The 19,287-nt window shown below is 35.6% G+C and overlaps 1 protein-coding gene across 4 annotated transcripts in view; it reads right to left on the bottom strand.

Annotated features, from left to right (window-relative positions):
• STXBP5L (syntaxin binding protein 5L) overlaps nt 1–19,287 on the bottom strand; it is a 183,748-nt gene that overhangs the window by 109,719 nt on the left and 54,742 nt on the right. For all 4 annotated transcript variants that reach the window (XM_058824985.1, XM_058824980.1, XM_058824983.1 and 1 more), the window contains exons 3-4: nt 7,096–7,177; nt 4,987–5,087 (exon numbers count right to left, since the gene is read on the bottom strand). In XM_058824985.1, coding sequence (XP_058680968.1) covers nt 4,987–5,087; nt 7,096–7,177 — 183 coding nt within the window. The remainder of the gene's footprint in view (nt 1–4,986; nt 5,088–7,095; nt 7,178–19,287) is intronic.

Here is a 19,287-nt window from a genome sequence, read left to right as displayed (position 1 = left end):
GATGCAACAATCCGTGACACACTGTGCTCATGTGGGCTGCTCTAAACCCCTGGCTAAGCTGCTGCAGCACTGTTGGCTCTTTTGTCACACACCCGTCAGCAATGGCTAAAGAAGAAAGAGAGGAGGGCTGTCCCCCGTGTCAGCCAACACACCTGAACCAGCTCAGAGGAGATGAACTGTGCTCCTAAGTGAAACAAGCACCTGCTAGCTTATAGGACCTGGATTTCACCCTGCAATCCTTGCTGGTTTTCCTACCCCAGCTGCACTTATATTAAATGGGAATCTATTAGCTGTTGTATATTTAAACCTGTACCTGCTGAAGTCTGCTCTGATTATATTAAAAATAATGAAGACCTATAATAGTTTCCAGTGGTTTTGCTTAATCCTAATGTTCTTTGCAGCAGATAGAGACAGTGTCTAGTTCCAGTAGCTTGATGCCAAAAACTGATGCCTTGTGAAGGCTGACCTAGAACAGAGACTAGAAAGAGCTAAAGAATAAAGTAGGTATTTATTAAGAGGCCTCAATGGATGCACCTTGGGCAGCACAACCAAAATGCCTACAAAATGGACGACAGGTCCCAGGGTCTCACACTTTTTAAGTTTTGGGCCATTTGCATATTGGAACTAATTGTCCAATTACAGCTTTAGCCCTTGAAGTCCCATCCTTGTTTTCTCTCTTTGGTCCACCATGGTTTATGCTCTTGGGCCTGAGATCTGGATCACCTGTCCTTGGGTCCCCAGCTAGACAAGGAATTGTTTTGTCTACCTGTTCTGTGGAGAGAGCTTACTATCCCCTAAGATGAAGCCTAGACTTACACACTAAAGAAGAATAGAATCTGAAAAATATAAAAGCTAAAACCTGAGGCATCAGCTGAGTTATTTACTTTGCCTAAAATGCCGACTGAAGATCAATCTGGCATCTCCTATGACATCAAGAAAGGAAAAAGAGGTACTAACATATGGAAGGTGTCCACAATTTTGACCTTCAAAAACACCGAGGCAATTCTTATAGAATGTTTACAGAGTTTAAAATGTTTTACCTGTCTACCCTATTTGTAAAAGAAACCATAAATCATGTATTACCAACCATATGCTACTGTCAAACATGTCTTTGAGTAACTGTCTTATCATTACGGCTCTTGGTATGGAGCCAAGCACTGAGACACATTGCTTACAGTGGTATTTTCTTGAAAGTTCTTAATGCATTGTATTACATTCCAAATATAGCAATAGAAATCTAAGATGATTACTTCATAGAAAATAAATATATACTTTTTGGCAAAAATGTATCATTTTCTTAAGTCCAAAAAAGTCCAGAGCATTACACCATAAAACAGAAAATATCTGTTTGCCATTAAGTCTCTTTAGTGCTCCTTCTACACTTACTCCAAAGAGACACGTAGTAAAGGAACAGTGAATTATGAATTATTATTGCTAGTGCTGCATCATCATCAGTTTTACAGTAGGCCAGAAGTAGAAAAAACTAAATCTGGAGAAACTGCAAACTGATTTAACGGCTATAAAGATGCACTTTGTTAGTGAATTATTATTCATAAACCGTTCAGTGTCTTAATACTGAATCTTACCTATTAAGTCAAAGACTACTGCTTTTAAGTGTTCTTTGCTCTCTACAATGATGTTTTTACCAACATCCAAAGAAAAGAACATTTTTACTTTTGTGGGAGGGAGAGAGGGGATATATGTACGTATGTACTTGCGGAAATTTGACTCAAGTAATTGCAGAAACCTATACACTAACACTGCTAAAGAGCAGCTTTTAGTCCATTATCCTGAAATCTTAAATGTCAAGAAGCAGAAGCAAATTGCAAATTAAACAATTCAACTACATGATGACTGATGCATTGTGAGTAACAGCCAAAAACTTAAGTAACATTCATCTGTCTAACAGAAACTACCAGCTCTATGGTTCATGCACCAAACACCATAAAACCTCAGAATAAACTGATTCTACATGAAGTTAATTAGTCAATGTCAAATAAAACAAGTATTTGGAATAATAAAATTACCTTCATCATCACAAACAGAAAAAATATTAGAATTTTAATAGCATTATATGGCATCACCTCATGAAGTAAATGTGCCATTTGTTAAAAAAAAAAAACAATTAAACTAAACAGTGTAACAAGGAGACAAATATACTTGATGAATAAACCTAATTTTTTTTAAATCCTGAAGAGAGACATGCAAATGGAAAAATTAGAAGGATTCACATGTTCCATTTTCAAAGATGAAATGCACCTGAACAATTAAGTGGTTGGCCATGTGAAAGCTACCTAAATCTAAAATTAAGTTATATTATAAATAATCTTCTAAGAACTAGCCTTTGACTTTCTAAACACTTCCCTTTTTGGCACCTTTCAATACCTTACTATTTTTTGAAGACATGCATCCATATTTTCAACCTATTTTCTGTCAACAAGCATTTTAAGAAACATTTAAAAACCATCTTGTTCACTGGTTCACAAACTTAAGACAAAAGAATCTCTATTCAATATGAATCTTGCTTTCTCTTAACCACCCCTCCCCCCCCAAGAGGAGAGGGGAGGATAAAAATAAAGTATTTTTATCTGTTCCTCCAGTGAAGAAAACATTACTTTTTGAAAGCCAGACCTCTGAATTTCTTGAAGAAAATAAATTCTGATCATATGACTTTATCAGCTTCTCAAGTTCCCCTTACATCCATTTAGTCATAGATTTCACATAGCTACAGCAACCATTATTTCATTCACTACATCTCTGACCATTCCATAATTTAGAGCTTCTGTTCTCTAATGCCAAAAATATATTCAGAAAAAAATGGAAGTTCTCTTTTAGACTTAGCTCTATTAGGCATATAAATGTTCCAAACTGAGAGGGTTAATTAGAGCTTTAGCCTTACTTTTTTGCTACTTGCCCAGAGAATTATGTTGAATTTTCCATGCTAAATGTGTAATTGAGCTTAGAAAATTGAAAGTTAAATGATTTAAAATAAATTTATTTGGATGTAAAAAGAAAATATAATAAAAATCAAGAGATCTCATTCTGAAGCCAAGTGCCTGAATAATATTTAAAAAAAAAAAACAACCAGAAACTTAGAACAGTGCTAGAGAACCCTGAGATGGAATGAACTGCCGACAATGTTATTTCTTCATAAATTTAAAAAGAGTTTTCCATAAATAAGACTGGACTTACTTCTTTGACAATATTATATTGAAAGATATTTGCTTCACAGACTCTGATGTCCTAATAAAAATTATTTAAATGGCAGCAATTGAACCAGTTACAAAAAATATACATAAAAGAACTAATAATATTTTTTTGTACACAACTTACTAGATTTTGATAGAAGGCAGTATAGTTAGCTATGCATTTGTTACAAATAACTTACATTCTCAGATCCTACTTGCACCTCAATTAATAAAAAAGGCCCCAAAGAGAAAATTTGGTTTTAAGCAAATTTTGCAGTATTCTAAAGAACTTGCTTGCAAATATTTTGTTCAATGTTTTAGAGTGTCAGACAAAAAAGAAAATTAAGCAAGTGTGATGACAAATGTTTTCCTCTTAGCAAAGCACAAATGTGTGTGTGAGTTTCTCTTAGCAAGAAATGCTGATAAAATATTGACCAAGATAACAGGTTAATATCTCTAAAGAGAAGACAGAGATGAACAGAGGCTGCATTCTTATAAGCAATGATTGGTTAGGTTGTGTGTCAGATTACTGGCTGGGAGAGCTCAACCAAGATGTACTGGAATAACTTCTCTGATATTTAGATTTATCAATGACAAATTGTGAATAATGCACCTACCTGATGAGAATACCAAGATTCAAACATTTCACCATGAGTAAAATGATAACATACTGTCCAGAAGCAGCTAGAAATGCACACCTAATTTTTCATTTTCATCTTCTCTCACGCAGTCCCAAACCCCTTGATACACGTCTGCTATAGGTTATAAACTCATTGGAATCAGGCTATATATTTCCTAAATTATTACACAGTACTTCCTACTACAAATCATGCAGCTCAGTGACATTTTTGTGCAAATATGATTTGTATCTGGATAATAAACAACAAATAAAAATGTATTTCCATAGTAATTTTCAGACTAGCTGCAGCTTAAGATTTGATGAGTGTTGCTCTGGTGAAGTACTGGGATCTTTTCCCACTCGACAAGCAAATATATAAATATCAAAAAAAGTTGCTGCACCTTAATAAACACTGAATGCACACGGTAAGAGAATGCAAATATGAGTTAAATTTCCAGTTAAAAACAACTGCTGCATTTATGTACTGCATCTTGGTCTCCTGACTACTGCCCTAATTCCTTAAGAGAAACTTGGAACTTTTTCTCACTCTTAATAGATGTGCAGCACTGAAGTTCCCTAACATCTTATCAGGTTTTACTTGAGTGACTAAATACAGATTGAAGTGCTCAGCTCCTGTTTGAGTTTGAAAATTACAACCACTCATTTAATCTATTTTTAGTAGGGTTACCTACAATTAGGTACTGATAAAATAAAATTAAGACAAACACTCTGACTCCCTTTACACTTACCAGAGTTTCCCAAATTCACAATCTATTCCTACTAAACTTCCAGTATTTTACAAAAATAAAATTATATCAAGGTAAAGAGAATAATTATTACCCTCATATAACCAGTTGAAGTACTCTTTGTCTATTACTGAACAACAGTTCAGCCAAAAGTGAATGCTTGTGTCCAGTCTGAAGAAAAAATGAATTACTGTTCACAGCAGTTCATACAAATAGAAGTAAAATTAAGAATATTTTGGCATAAAGAAGACCAAGTTTTTCTAGTTCTGAGAAAGCTGCAGAAAGTGAACTTTTTGTTCCATAGGTACAAACCTGAAAGAAAAATATTCAAGGCAAAACTATATCCACCTGTAGAAAGGCAAAATGCATTATAAGAAATCCAGGAAGTGTTGTTTTTGTAACGAGAACTCTATTTTGTGTCACATAGCCTTACCTTTCTCTATTAAATTTCAGAGAATGTAGAATAGCTGGTCGTTTCTGCCGGAGGTTCCACAAATGAAGCGCATCATCTGCACATGCACTGACCAAAGCACCCTAGAGAAGACACAAAATACATCAACACATTATTTTTCTGCAGCCTTTGTATTATTCTTACATGATCCTCACTGCTAAAGATCTACCTGTCAAACTGACAGTTTATGAAAAATCATTGCTTTCTTCTACAACAAAAATGATCTACCACAAATAATACACAATTGAATCGATCTGGTAAATGTAAACATTTTAAATTAGTACAAGATCAGCCAAAGTTAAACTAAAACTCCATCAATTTAAAACTCAAATTGTGTAACCAAGCTTACACAAGCCAACTCTCAACTGTTTCCACATACGCAGAAAGACTAACAAAATGGAAAAGAGACAACACTTAAAAAGGTGAGTGTGAAAAATGTAACTGAAGAATAAAGGGATTAGTGCATGCATGGGCACACATATGACGGTGCCAAGCACAGCTTAGGAGTCATATCAAGGTAAGATGAAAATTCAAAACTGGAACTATGAAAAGAGGATGCAGATAAGAAAGTAGGGACAGGTAGCAAGAGGACAGGACATAGGAAGAACTAAGAGATGCAGATAGAAGGACAGAGTCTTCATGACAGATCAGAAATACTATGAAGACTGGTTCTGCTTGCAGTGTCCCAAAAATGGTCATCTTGCAAAGCCCAGGCCTCTATCTGACTGAGAAATGTGGAGTGAACTTATTCTATCCGCTTTTAACTGCCTTTCTCCTCACCACAGAATATTGATCACATGAGAAACTTAGCTACTGGAGAAGCTCCCTACTGCTCTGCACTGGTTTGTCACATTTACACCTCAGATCAGGCCAGACACAGATCTACCCTTGTGTATTACCATCACAGAGGGGAACAGATTGCCCCAAAAAAAGGCAATGCTTTATATTGAGGAAGGGCAAGCATGTAACTGGAAAGATTAATTCCTACAATCTATGACTGGCTAATAAACTTCTCTTATCCTAGTAAATGTTCTTTTCAACATTGACCTACGGAAATAAAATATATGGAGGTGAGACTTCTCTAATACAGTGTAATCCATGCTTTAATTCTCATCTCCCAAAGAGTGAGAAAGACTGTCCACCACTGAAATCAAATTAATTCTATGTATTAGGGGGTTTGCTGGTCACCCAATGAAAAGAAAGAATATTAATTCAAACTTTGCCCTTCCTGTTCTCATCCCTGCATTACTCTTAAGAATTACACTAGACTGTTTCACTTCCTCAGTATCTGTGGTTCAGTTACTTTCTTCAAATAAGTGTAAGAAAAAATTAAATATTTTTCAGGTTTAAAAAATCCATAAAACTAAAACTCTTCCCCTGAGAAGTTCTAAGATCTCCCCATTTACAAAGAGGACTTGCACCTGTCAAAAGTGCTTCCTTATGTCATGGGATAAAATTAAACAAAACTGAACTAAGACTTGGCCAACTTCTAAGGTCCTCAAAAAAACTCCCTCTGATTTGTATTCACCAGAAAGTCTTCTTGCCTATTCCCATCTTCAGAACCTTCTGCAAAGACCAAGCTATAATCTGGCACTGTTTCTTCATGTTGTCTAAGTTTGATTTTGACAAACCATTTACAAAGACTAAGCATGATGGTTTAATTTATGATCCCTGCAATTGCTTTTCATTGCTTCACGTAATAGCATATCTCCAACTATTGAGTTTTCAGCCTATAAACATCAATATATTTTGATAGAAAGATTTAGCTCATTTATTAATTTCTATTTGAACCAGAACTGTGCAGCATATTTAGGAACTTAATGGATTTTACATCATTTTACACACATTCATGTATCGACTGCCTTTTGTTCAGTGCTTTAAACTCATGTATAGGAAGGCAATACTTTTCTCTGAGTGCAGTTCCATAAATATTCTTCTAAAAGGCTGTATGTTGAATGTTCTCTGGATGTACACCACTTATTTGTTGGCACAGTTTGTCAATGGGAGAAGTTATATCACTCAATTACAATAACATGAATTGACTTATTAAACTAAATTTATACAGAAGAATCTGAGTAAATATGTCCTTACCTCATTGATTAGGAACTGGAGCTGCAGAACTGCAGCACCACTTTCATGTTGGCAGTAGCAATCAACACCAGGCCTGCCCAATCTGTTGTCATCAAAGTCAAGGATTCTAACATTCCTGTTATCACCAGAAGTAAAGAGGGAAAGAAAGAACTACCAATTAAACTCTAATTAACCTTTAATTAACCTCAATTCTTCTTGCTTTCTGTAAAACAAAAGGATTCATGCTGACATTCCACTATTCTAATTAAAGTACCAACATCAGCAGCCTGAAAAATGTGCAATTGTGAATGATCTGTTCTAGCTTATTTTTTTTCCTGTGAGACAAAGTACATGAATTAACAGATAAATTCAGCAGGATGCATCTTAAATTTATTTTTATACATTATTGGTTTACATAACACATGAATGTATCAGATTTTTGTACTTATCAAGACTAGACATATAATGAATGTAGGATTTTATCTGTTCTCTTCAGGTCTTTTCCTGTGCATGCTAAATTGTCATCTCCCTAACTTAGAGGATAATGGCCTTTCTCATCTGAGTCAGAGACTTCAGCAAGAAACTGTTGTTCCTGAAAATGACTGAAGATCAAAAGTAAGGCAAAAGGAGAAATATGAAATATATTATTAGAAGCCATATTGTGTGAAACATACGAAACACCATATTTTAAAAATATCAGGCTTATGATTAGAAACAATATTTTACAACACAGAGCTTGATCCACTTGTAATATACAATCATATTAGCATATTGTAAAACCCTGACCAAAAAAAGCCAACTGTCCGCTTATTTTAGCTGCAGGTAAATGTCAGAATCTTTACTTCCCTTTTCATAGGAGAAAGATGTACAGTAAACCATTCTAATATTGGCCTCCAGAAAGTACAATCCGTTAATTAGCAAATTTGAGGTTTAGATGCTCCAAGTATGAAGCAATTGCTCTTCCAACTGTTAAACAAGCAGCTTAATGGATGCCACTAACCTTGAGACCTGAAATCTACTCTTGATTTTGTCACCTGGTCTAGTGGATAACCTCTGGGGGAAAGAAGTATATTTTCTTACCTGAGCCTTCATTTCTCTATTTGTAAGATGGAGATAGAGTTTTACAAAACTGGTGTTTATAGATGAAAAGTTGTGTATAAAACACCATAACTACATTACAGAACACTAAGGCAGAGAAAAAGAAGTAACTGCTGCTTGCTCCCAAGCTGTAGTCATGGATACAATCATAATTGATAAAATAATAAAAACCTGCATCTTTTAAACAACCTATTCAAAATGGACAATAAACATGTATTGTAGTCTAAGGCACTTTCTAAGTGTTGATGGTAATCTTCTGGTCCATTCTGAATGACTGTTCTGTGGCACTCTTTTTTAACATTTAACAACCACTTCTTGTAACATGAGAGAAAGCACCAAAACCAACCCAGCAAGTCACCAACCCACCTGGGATTTCAAGCTAACTGCAGTTTTTAAGAGATAAGTGCTTTCCTTTTAACCTGAGTTTAATACTCAGTACAGATACATGGCACTACTTAGTGATTGTCTTTAATGAAAATTACAGCTGCATTGCCCTGATTAAGCATCTGTCACCCTTCAGCATCAGTTCAGTATCATGCTAAGTCAGTTTTCTAGGAATCATCCTAACAAAGTAGATTATTTCACTCAGCATATCCCAAACAAACAAAGCACTCTCCAAAAATTCACATTTATATGCATCAGTGTTCACCCTGAAAAACAAATTACTAAAGTACTCACAAATTACTAAAATAACAGAGAAATTGTGCTGTCTGCTTCATTTTGGCCAGTTGCCCTGAAGTGAGAACTGATGCTTAAATAGCAGCATTAGCACTGACTGCTGGTGGTTTTCAAACATTCTGGGAGCTGCAGTGAGGTCCTTCCAGCAGAAGGAACTGAAGAGATATGATGACTTGGCACATGTTCTTGGCACTTGAGCCCATCTTCTACAAATTCTGTGTTTTGCTGCCAAGCATGGACAAGTACAACCTTACCTCATCAAATCTTTTCATAGCAGTGTATTACAACAGGACATACAGCAGAAGTACCTATAGTTCAGGATCTGGACTGACTTTATTCTTTTTACTTTTGCCCTTTCATTAAATGATGACTCTGCTATCAGGGAGAATGGAGTATCTCTGAGGATATTAAAAGAGGGGACCAATACATCTAAATACTGCAAAGTAGACACCATGGGTTTCAAGAATAAAAGCTAGTCACTATCTTCTCTCTTATCTGTATGTTGGATCTCCCAGGGGCCTTCAAAGCCATGCCAGATTATCCTAATTTATACATAAAAGGGAAAAAGATGAAAACTAAGTCTGGATGTCTTTTGGGATCTAGAGTGAAACAAGTAGAATTAGAATTATGTGCATCAAGCAGTGAAAGTGTGACAGCAATAACACTCTAAAAGAAAAGTGTTCTTTCTGAAAACTACATTTAATCCTGGCTTTAATATCTGTGAGAGTGAAACAGGATTTTTTGCTCTTCATTCACTTGTACTTTTGCTGAGTATTTCAACATCCCGATATTCCAAAGCTTGTAATTACTTGGGAAAAAAATCAGTTGCTAAGATGACTAATTTTAAATACTTGGATTCATCTTCCAAGATGCAGACTTCCATGACAGCATAATACATTAGTAACCAAGAATTTACATTCTCACATCTTGGAAATTAAAGTTGTCAGTGAATGATTACATTCATGATGAGAGGTAACAATGACCAAACCTTTTCATAGCATGATCTATGACCACTTTCCACAGTACCCCACAGCTTTTTTATTCCATGACTCATTTTTACTATGTGATACACACAGATCTGATGTGTCTCATTCTTCTCAGAGGTTAGTACTAATGGAATACAAGGACTTGCAAGTCCTTGGTGTTCACTGAGAACCAAAAGCGCACATACTTCAGAACTGACTCATAAAGTTGAGGCCAGTGTCACTTGCAGCAGATATTTAACTTCTTAGGATCAGAAAGGGATGAGGTAGGACATATTTTCCTTCATTAAGACAGTGACTCTTCAGTAGTGTGAGATTAAATCTTTTAGCAATAACAAGGCCTGCAGTGTGATTCATTCCTCTTTGCAGGGGCAAGGAAGTGAAAATGTGGTGTCATAAAGAACCTCCTTCCAAGGCAGATAGTGGATATCTCAAGTAAAAACTCCTAAATCACATATGGCAACTTTTTCAAAACCAAAACTCTTCCATAGAAGAAAATGACACCAAGCTATGTAAATAAGCAGCTCTAACTTTTTTTGGGTACTTAACCACCTTTTTCCATGACTAAGAACAATCTATGTACAGAAATTAACATAAGAGCAGAAACCACAATCTCACATCTACTATTTTATTAAAATGATGCATACAGAAATGGGAAATATCCATTTAAAGCTTCTCCTTTAAAACATTTGGGAATTGTGCGGTGCTGCAAAAGTAGCATTGCTGCTCTGAGTCCTTGTCATCTGATCTGCACTGACTGGTACATGTTTGAGTAGGACTATGCAGAACCCTAAGAGCAGATGCTTGTGGGCTGGTGTTACTCCATTACATAAACCAACTGCAGAACTGACTTGGGGTGTAACTTGAAAATAGGACAGCTTTTTCTTGCAGAAGACTTATGCCACTGAATTGAGTGATTTATCAGTTTAAAAAGCACCAATGGATTTATCTAAATAGTCAAGTACAAGAATGATCAAAGAATTCAACCACACCTCTGACCACCTAAACCAACCAGAATGTTTCTCAGTTGTATTTGTTTCAGGGGGTAGATCTTGTAAAAAGATAATTATGGAAACAGCACCTTTAGCACCTAGATTTGCAGTTCTGAAATTAGCTACTTGCAGTTCTTGGAATGCATATTTTTACAGTTCCCTCATGAAGTTTCTCCATTTCTCATACACAATTATTTTCTACTAAAGACAGTGCATATTCTGGTACAAATAAATGCCACATTCCTAAGCCCTAAATAAATGCCAAAGTCCTGAGTACAAAACTGAGGTTCAAACTGATTTTTTCTCTCTTTACATGAAACATTCTATATTTTTATTTCTGAAGTGTATTGCTCCAGTGTTTTGTTATTCTCACTATTAAGAATGTCATGCTATATGTGGAATCAATACATTTAGCTTTAGTTTCAAGCTTTTGCATATCATTACATCTTTTTATGCTAAATTAAATACCTTCATATCAGCAGGAATTTCCTGCTTTGAAAGCTTTATCTTATCTATCTTCTTCATAAATAAAAGAAAAAACTCTGAGCTCCTTTACTTTCATGTCATCAGCAATTTTCTTAGCCTTGAATAGTTCCTGTCTGTTTTCATACATAGTCTAGAATGTGCACTCAACTTCTTTCAAGTCTCAAAACCAAAGCCACACACATCATCTTGGTAATGGTTTCTTTAATACAATGTAAAAACATAAACTGCATTTCGTAATTTCTTATATTCAATATAATTTTTAATGCATGTGTGTACCACCTATTTATTACATTAACAAATTGGGAAATCATATTGGTTTTGGTTTTTGAGACTTTTCCATTGCTCTTCAAAAAATAAGCAGTCCCTAAGAAGTTCCATTCTGTCAACTGCTTGTAGCTGAGCTCACTGAATCCCTTACAAAGACACACAACCCCTTCCTACCTTTATGGCCTTCTATTGGCTGTAAATTCACTGGGGAGTGCTTCATTAAACAATATCTTTCTGGGTTTTGCTTTGAACGCAGCAGGATTCAGTTTTACAATGAGCTTCATTATGTCTGGAGTTCATTCAGCTGGTTAAATAAATAGCTCTTTTTTTCCTCTCCACTATGACAAGTGAAATACTGCTGCACTTGGCTGCTATCTTAGGATGCTACATGTGCAATCTTTCATAAATGCAAACTTTTTGGCACCAGTAAACATGAGATTTTGGTCTACAATGACCTTTATCTTGTTTATTTTTCTTGACATAGATTTCTCTGTTCATGCATACAAGTTATGTAAGAGTTAATCTCAGGAACAGTTAAATATTCATTATTATCTTTACTGGCTGAAAAATTTGCTTTTGGAAAACCTTTGATTTCTTCCATGTTATAGTTTATAGATAGCTTGTATTTAATGGCAACTCTATACACTAGAAGCCATTTTATTTCCCAAAGTATATGCAGGCACTATGAGAATTAGCAAAACTCATAAGGCTACATATTTTGTTATCTTCTGGATAAGACTGCCTTTCAAAGTCTTTGTCATTCTGAGAATTATCTGTTCCAGAAACAGAATACAAATACAGTCAACATGGGACTGAACTCAATCCCCTAAACCTGAAGCAGTATATTGTGAAAAGCACTTACTCAGAAGTACTGACTCTAGCAACGTTTCACAAATAACACAAAATCATAGCATGGCTTGCGTTGGAAGGGGCCTTCAAGATTATCTAGTTCACATGTAGGGGAAGAATTTTATATTTCATTTGTGGAATATGAATAATTTTAAATAATTATTTATTTAATAATAAAATAATTATTATTTTAAATAATAATTTTGCCTATGCACACACACATACACACACTCACACAATGATTAACAGAAACTAGCTAGTGTTAAATTCACCTCCAAAGAGAAGCAATTTAGTTATTAATCTGTAAAAGCTCCATATTGCCGGGCATCTACACTGAAGGATCTGTATTTTGAGGCTGTAATTCATGCAGTAGTAAAAAAAAAAAAAAAAATTAAAAGGTTGCATTCACAGTGGGCTTCCTCTTGTTTTCCCAGGTAGTCATAAACCTCAGCAAATTAACTGACACATACAGATAACACCAATAAAGGCAAAAGTGAATGAAAACTGGAATCCATGGAAGTAAGTGAACAGTATAATTAATTATATTCACAGGTGCCAGTGTTTCAGAGCCAGTGCAGACACCAGTTCAGTCAAAAGCATGACAAATATGGGGATAGCAGGAATGTATCTGTTTACAAACCCATCTGGTAAAAAGCTGCAGAGAGAATAAGCTGGGACAGAATAATACTCTTGCCCTAATGCACACTGGAGGTTATGGAAAACTAAACAGACATAAATGAGAGGGCTGTGTGTTCCAAAGCCAGAAAGTTACTTGAGCATAATCAAGATCCTGAGCAACAACCTGCACAGATATAGACAAAAAAAAAAAAATTGATAAGACCACAACATTTGATTCAGTTTACTGCCTTTTAAGAGGACTATGCAAATCATACCATTTGCTGCCCATCTGTTTGCAGTGGGCTCAGATGGTAGTCTAACACACTCTGTCTTACCAAAGACACCAAGCAGGTAGCCTTAACTCAGCCATTTTGATTTGCTTTCCTTCTCAGCCTTCAGGCATTAATATTTAACACAGTATTTGCTTCATGTGGGTCTCACACCAAGAACACACATTACAGATGCAGGTTATCACATGTGCAGTCACTGATGACAAATGCATCCATCTACAATGGTTTCACACTAAACCCAGTTGAATTTAAAACTTAAGCACCAATGATATGTTAGTATTTGTTTTCTCTGGTTTTGTATACTCTGCCACTGGATTTGCTGATAACAGATTTAGAGAAAGTTAAGGAATCTTTTTATGTGCTCTTCAAGCAAAAATGAAAGAATATATAAACTCTGCATAAGGTCAAAACTTAGTATTTTTCATATTGTTCTTCAACAGATTTTTTCTAACGTTTGTTGAATTTTTAGTGATTAGTAACAGTGATTACAAGGCACAGATTGTCTTCATAGCTGCCAGTTATGAAGAACAACAGAGGATAGAATGAAAAGTGATCTCATAACCAGTCTTTTGTAAAAAGGTCAAAAGATCTGTTAAAGTAAATGTAACTAAAAATAAAAATACATTTTCCCAAATATTAATTCCTCCCAGAGTTGCTATGGAAAAGTTAGACAAGTAAAAGAATACATTAAGCCTTCATCCATATATAGTGACAGAGCTTGAGATACACATTATACTTTCTCTGTTAAACAGAGACAGCACTTAGCTATTACTGTATATCTTAAAAGCAAGACTGCTTGTTTTCCCAAATGCTACTTCCAGCCCCAATAACCAGACTAGGAACAAGGTGATGAAGGTCCTATGGCAAATTATGCAGTCCACAGGAGATGTGAGCAAATGATGAGATAATGTTCCCTCTTACATGAAATTATTCCACTGTTTTGGCTGGTACACACAGGGGAAAGAAGAACTTCATTGTTCAAAGGTGATGGAATAATTAACAGTTGTTGCAATTACTTCTGGCTAATTCTCTGTGCCAGGTACATCACAGCAATGAGTCCCACACAACTCTAGTTCTGTGCTTCAGGAGCAATTAAGGAATTTTAAGGCTAACACTGCCTTGCACCCTGTTGTGTTACTCCTAAGGCAAAGCAGAAGCAATCAGGAGCACATGTATGACTGGTTTTCATGGGAAATTTTCTGCTCTGTCCTGCAATAAGAATGTCCTACAGTTTATCAGGTGCCAAGAACCTGCCAAAACTGCTTTTATCAACCAATCAACACTGAACTGAAGTAGTGAAAAGTTTCTACTGGAAAGATGAAAGAATTCTATACTTCACTGAAAAATTTCAAGCATCTTTATAAGCTATTCAAAAAAGTCAATACAAAATAAATGCTTTCTACAGGGAACTTACTTTCTTCAAAGTTAAATTTACAATTATCTGCTAAAATAGCAACAAAATAATCCCAGAATTACTTTTAAGAAATTTATTCCCTGAAAATCTCCAGACTACTAGCTATCAAGACAGTAAATGGGTTATGAAAGTGACCTGATTGTCCAATAATAGATGATGAGCAGAGCTTGTATACTGATTGACATGTTTCTTGTCTGAACTCAACTTTTCAAATAAAATTAAATAACCATTCTGTTAAAATTTCTGATTATACTGCAATATGAGTAAGGAATACTGTGCAAATATAACTCTGAGGCTCTAAAGTAAAAGTGCATGGCTTGAGGATACATTTTTTTGTCTTATTCAGTAATGTGTCAGAAAATTTCCATGCGTAACATCACGGATCACTTTTGTAAATGGAGAGATCTAAGGATACTTAGAGAGATATATTATGCAAGGGAATTTCAGTCAAAAAAAAGTGCACCAACACACATGTACCAATTGGGAAAGACAGCACCTGATCTTGACTTATGCTTTGGAAGTGGTAAGTGGTAGAGAGATTTGTTTGAGTATTTGAACATTTCCACTGTTCCAAGGAATGTGCCCTTTAACATCAATATGCCTATAGAAATAATTTAATTTCATGTTTATCCAACCACAAGATAATACAGATGCTGAGGTCATACGCCATGTTCTTTTTAGGCAGAGCAGTGCTGCCTAAAATATTAAATAATTCCATTACTCCACAGGAAACTGCTCACAGCTTGTTAGTCAGCTGATGAGCAGTTCCTTAAATTCATCCACTGCTTCAGCTCTATTATCATCTGTTTAGTATTGGATGATTCCAGGAGGTCTCTGGTACAACACAGAAAAGTACTTCACATTCAAAAACTTATTAAAAGGAAGTTCAATATGTTACTAGGCAATAATTTCATTCCTGTCCTAGAAAAATAGACAAATGATATTGCTATAAATTTCATTTAGGCTATATTAATATTCAGCTCTTTTGCCACTCAATATATTTATTTTGGCTCTTAATAAAGGAAGATGTTAATCTAGAATTTCATTTGTTAAGCAAGAATGGTCATGTAAAGCACACAGGAACACAGGCTATCAATAAAAGCCAAAACTGACAATGAAGCTATTCAAATTTGAATTACTAAAATTAGAAAAATGTAAGAATTTAATTGAAGTAAATTTAGCATTTGACAAAATTTCAATGAATCATCTGGCAAGCTTTATTCTTAGGTTTAGTTCCATATAATTGACACTATAAATACGCCTGTGTTGAAAGGCATTTCAAATATCAATCAACTTAAAAAGTTTTATTTTCTAGTATCATAAAACTCATATCATTTTAAAGAAAATATTTCAGCAATGAGCTACATGGAAGAGGTGCTCTTTTTTCTAGTCCAAGATACAGGTTAAATAATATCTACATTCATCACTTTCATAACCCTCCTGAGCCACATAATTATTCCATCTGATATTGAAATAAAGTGCAATATAGACCACAGTTAATCAGCCCTTCCATTCAATATACATGATACAAATAACCAGCAGCTGGCTAAAATGTATTTCAGGAAGTCTTTTTGGTGTAAACGAGTATGAACTACCACTTTTCCACTTTAAACAGACCCTTGCAGATTGTGTTATACAAACTATGTTCATGTTTGACGAACATAGCTGTACAAAGCATTTATGTTTTATTTGAATTAAAATTTATAATCACATTAGTCAATATGGGTTAAAATATCAGTAAAGGTTTAAAATCGTAGTTAGTGAATACTGAATAAGTTCCAAAGAGCATTTGCATCTTAAGAATAGACTGACTACTGCTGGGAATAAAATAGGACATACCACAAATCTCCCAGGATCCCAGTTTTTTCATGCCAATTACTGAAAATCTGCATGTTTCAGTGAAGCAGGACACTGTTTCAGAACTTACCATGCTAATACAGCATTATTTCAGAATAACCCAATTCTTGTTGGACAAGAATCAAGAAGGATCAAAACGACTTCCACATTTCCTTGGCAATTCTAATTAAAAAGACTGAAAGCTCTGCCTCCCTTGGAGGGATTATTCTTTGCAGATTTGGAGAGAACTGAAGCACTGCTGCAGCTGAAGCAGATCTGGCTCCCCCAGGTAACTGACAGCATGGTGGTGCTGCTGGGGATGCTGGCTCCCAAAAAACCCAAATCCCTCTCTACAGAATGAGGAGATCTGGCAGAGACTGTAGAGGCTGGATGGTTCTCAGCTCAGTTTTCCCACTGCCATGATCTTTGGCAAGATCTGCTGGGTTTGTTATCTCACGTCAGGAAGAAGTCTGCAGTAACAGCTGCAGATCCAGCCCAGCACGACAGGACACACCACCAGGGCCCTGCTCTCTGCCCAAGACAATGAGAAAAATGCCTTAAGCTCCATCTGATTTGTGTTTCTGCAGTGTGATGTGAGGCAGGAAGCCTGCAGGGAAACAAACTGGGCAGGGGAAGCAAGATACAGCGTATGCAATCCATTCTGCCTCCTGGAGAAGTCCCCATTATAATTTTAATTATTAAGATAGGCTTCATCTAGGGACAGACAGCTCTTGCAGAGCAACCTATCATACATGTAGGATGAGCAAAAGAGAGGAGAAACCTGGAGCAAAACAGGGAGAAATCCAGCTTCACAATATACACACACATCAATTGCCTGAGCTTCTCCCCACATTGATTTTCAGCAGTGGAGATATTACTCATATGGCCATATTGAAGTTTAAGTATTTAAACTGTAGGTAGGATAAGAAAGGGAGACCACAAATTAGTTAAAGCCTTTAACTTTCACTAATGTGAAGGTAAAACCAGAAATATTTGGGAAGCTAAACATGGAGATGTAGTTAGCTTTGATTTTGTGAATCCCTAACAAACATTACTGAATATTTAGTAACATAAAAACTTTATCTATTCTTTTCATTCCACAAGCCATAGTCACAAAAGTCCCATTTCAGTTATCTTATATTGTCTGCAAGACTTGATATATAAAGATCACCTTTGCATGGCCACTATTCCTGCACTTCCATATTCCTGATATGCCTTTTTACTAAAGAAAATTTACTAATCTAAATGGGGGAAAAAGTTTTCCTTTTTCAAGCACTGTTCTTCCAAGTTCAGCATAGAAACTATCACCCAGAATTATTTTAAGATAGATAAAAGAATAAAAATTCAATAGGTTGATATGGATCAACTGGAGAAGAGTGTTATTTATCTCCATATGACTTCAGTGCACATAAACTGAAGTCACATTTCTTGGGATGTCTGTCTAGGAAAACAGTAGGGTAATTCAGAATTTGGAAACTGGACTGCCTACTTTCTGTTGTTGCAGATTTCCTTTTGACTTAATTTACCAAAACGAGCGGGAGCTTTCCAAGCTTGAAGGCTCAAGAGTCTATCAACTCTCCAAATGAACATACATTTATTAAGGGATGCTTTTTGTGACCACAATTTATTTGCTAAATAAGCCCAAAAAAATCAGACTGGAAAAGACAAATGCATGCACACAAACAAAAATACAGGGGTGGAGAGAAATGTCTAAAAGAAGGGGGAAATGTGAAGATAACAAGGCAAGAAAGATGTAATTGATTAATGCTTGCAAAAGGCAGAAAAATGAGATCATTCTTACCAGAAAGTCATAAGGAATGGCAGAGAAACAGAGTTTACTTTCTGACATTCTCCAGACAAAGTGAGGGGGAAAGGGGACACCAAAAAACCTTAAACAACCTCCCAATTTTTCTTCAACAGAGACTTCTGATGTTGAAATTTTAATACTTTAGAAGGATTCAGAATTTTCAAAGAGTAGGTAAACAGATTTAGAATTTAGGTTTGCCCAAGGAAATGCCAGTATCCGTACAGATAAAGCAGGAGCTGCACAAGGTCTTCTGAGAATACTGATTTATTAGAACAAGCATTGACAAGATATACTCACAGCTACTGACAATGCTTGGAGGCTTTCTTGTCCAAATTTACTGATGGATTTCTCTTAAATATGAGATATACTTGCATCCTAATATGTGATAAAAATATAAGGCTGTAGCTTGGGTAAAGTTACACAGTTTACACGTTTTACATTTTGGCACTCATTTGTAATTTGAAAACTGAACTGATTAGTAAGTAAATGGAAAGACAAGAAATGCCTATGAAAGGGATGATGTCAAATTAACCATGTTTAGAGGCAAATATTTATTCTTGCTGAGTGTCCCAGCTCCTCTCTGCCAAAGACAGACATCAGAACTTGAAACAGATACAACAGCTGCTTGTGTGCAACCTAAGCTAACATTATGTAGAACAAGATCTTGAATATCTTGTTATTTTTCCACAAGAACATGAAAATCTCACTAGAAGTCCTCTGCTGTTGCAGCCCACAGTGAAGCTTTCTTGCCAGGTTTGGCTTTGCCAAGAAGTCCAGCTCTATATACTCAAGAGGTTGATTCCTAAACCAACTTTTGCTATTCAATTTAGTGTTTCATTTTCTTGTGGTTTACTTTCAGTTTTGGCTAGTTTCAAGCAATCACTTTTGAGAGGGA

This window comes from Ammospiza caudacuta, chromosome 2, assembly GCF_027887145.1.
Source record: "Ammospiza caudacuta isolate bAmmCau1 chromosome 2, bAmmCau1.pri, whole genome shotgun sequence".
Classification (NCBI taxonomy): Eukaryota; Metazoa; Chordata; class Aves; order Passeriformes; family Passerellidae; genus Ammospiza; species Ammospiza caudacuta.
The sequence above is the reverse complement of the archived record's forward strand: the minus strand, read 5'-3'. Positions and strand labels throughout refer to the sequence as shown.